This window comes from Pelobates fuscus, chromosome 7 (genome assembly GCF_036172605.1).
Source record: "Pelobates fuscus isolate aPelFus1 chromosome 7, aPelFus1.pri, whole genome shotgun sequence".
NCBI lineage: Eukaryota > Metazoa > Chordata > Amphibia > Anura > Pelobatidae > Pelobates > Pelobates fuscus.
In genome coordinates, this window is record NC_086323.1 from 152,018,866 (window position 1) to 152,020,983 (window position 2,118).

Genomic DNA, 2,118 nt, shown 5'->3' on the forward strand with positions numbered 1-2,118 from the left:
GTGTGTCAGTGTTCCATGGTGTGTGTGTGTGTGTGTCAGTGTTCCATGGTGTGTGTGTGTGTGTCAGTGTTCCATGGTGTGTGTGTGTGTGTGTGTGTGTGTCAGTGTTCCATGGTGTGTGTGTGTGTGTGTCAGTGTTCCATGGTGTGTGTGTGTGTGTGTCAGTGTTCCATGGTGTGTGTGTGTGTGTGTGTGTGTGTGTCAGTGTTCCATGGTGTGTGTGTGTGTGTGTGTGTGTGTGTGTCAGTGTTCCATGGTGTGTGTGTGTGTGTGTGTGTGTGTGTGTGTCAGTGTTCCATGGTGTGTGTGTGTGTGTGTGTGTGTGTGTCAGTGTTCCATGGTGTGTGTGTGTGTGTGTGTGTGTGTGTCAGTGTTCCATGGTGTGTGTGTGTGTGTGTGTGTGTGTGTGTGTCAGTGTTCCATGGTGTGTGTGTGTGTGTGTGTGTGTCAGTGTTCCATGGTGTGTGTGTGTGTGTGTGTGTGTGTGTGTGTCAGTGTTCCATGGTGTGTGTGTGTGTGTGTGTGTGTCAGTGTTCCATGGTGTGTGTGTGTGTGTGTGTGTGTGTCAGTGTTCCATGGTGTGTGTGTGTGTGTGTGTGTCAGTGTTCCATGGTGTGTGTGTGTGTGTGTCAGTGTTCCATGGTGTGTGTGTCTGTGTGTGTGTGTGTGTGTCAGTGTTCCATGGTGTGTGTGTGTGTGTGTGTGTGTGTGTCAGTGTTCCATGGTGTGTGTGTGTGTGTGTGTCAGTGTTCCATGGTGTGTGTGTGTGTGTGTGTCAGTGTTCCATGGTGTGTGTGTGTGTGTGTGTGTGTCAGTGTTCCATGGTGTGTGTGTGTGTGTCAGTGTTCCATGGTGTGTGTGTGTGTGTGTGTGTGTGTCAGTGTTCCATGGTGTGTGTGTGTGTGTGTGTGTCAGTGTTCCATGGTGTGTGTGTGTGTGTGTGTCAGTGTTCCATGGTGTGTGTGTGTGTGTGTGTGTGTGTGTCAGTGTTCCATGGTGTGTGTGTGTGTGTGTGTCAGTGTTCCATGGTGTGTGTGTGTGTGTGTGTGTGTGTGTCAGTGTTCCATGGTGTGTGTGTGTGTGTGTGTCAGTGTTCCATGGTGTGTGTGTGTGTGTGTGTGTGTCAGTGTTCCATGGTGTGTGTGTGTGTGTGTGTGTGTGTCAGTGTTCCATGGTGTGTGTGTGTGTGTGTGTGTGTGTCAGTGTTCCATGGTGTGTGTGTGTGTGTGTGTGTGTGTGTGTCAGTGTTCCATGGTGTGTGTGTGTGTGTGTGTGTCAGTGTTCCATGGTGTGTGTGTGTGTGTGTGTGTCAGTGTTCCATGGTGTGTGTGTGTGTGTGTGTGTGTCAGTGTTCCATGGTGTGTGTGTGTGTGTGTGTGTGTCAGTGTTCCATGGTGTGTGTGTGTGTGTGTGTGTGTGTCAGTGTTCCATGGTGTGTGTGTGTGTGTGTGTGTGTGTCAGTGTTCCATGGTGTGTGTGTGTGTGTGTGTGTCAGTGTTCCATGGTGTGTGTGTGTGTGTGTGTGTGTGTGTGTGTGTGTGTGTGTGTGTGTGTGTGTGTGTGTGTGTGTGTGTGTGTGTGTGTGTGTGTGTGTGTGTGTGTGTGTGTGTGTGTGTGTGTGTGTGTGTGTCAGTGTTCCATGCTCTGTGTGTGTGTCAGTGTTCCAGATCATGACACGCTGTGAATGGGACTCACCATCAGGGATGACAGATAGTCCCTACGCTCCATGGCTGACACCAGTACAAACTCATGGACCCTCTACTCCTGTCACTGCTCTCAAGGTTTGAAAATATTTAACACAGGGTGACCCCGACAGCGGGACAACTGACCCCATTCCCAGGGCAGGCTGACAGCGGAGAGAGAGAGAGCGTTTAACCCAGGGAACAGGCTGCTTGGCTCGCCGGGAAACCACGCCCACTACTGGTCATGTGACTATACAGAGCAGCATGCTGTCAGTGAGCTGCCATGTCTAATGAGAAAACTGTCAGACTGAGCGGGGATCGAATCTCAGCATAAACATTGCAGCTCTCTAAAGCTCTGTATTTATTCATTAAACAGCGGAAAACAGAATTATACCACCTTCACCACAAATCCCACTATCCCAAGCCAGCCCTATGA

At 50.1% G+C, this 2,118-nt stretch overlaps 1 protein-coding gene across 1 annotated transcript in view; it reads right to left on the bottom strand.

Annotated features, from left to right (window-relative positions):
• SLC25A26 (solute carrier family 25 member 26) overlaps positions 1 to 1,792 on the bottom strand; it is a 131,002-nt gene extending 129,210 nt beyond the window's left edge. Inside the window, exon 1 of the mRNA XM_063427542.1 lies at positions 1,696 to 1,792. Coding sequence (XP_063283612.1) covers positions 1,696 to 1,728 — 33 coding nt within the window. The 5' untranslated portion in view covers positions 1,729 to 1,792. The remainder of the gene's footprint in view (positions 1 to 1,695) is intronic.
• Positions 1,793 to 2,118: the final 326 nt, after the last annotated feature.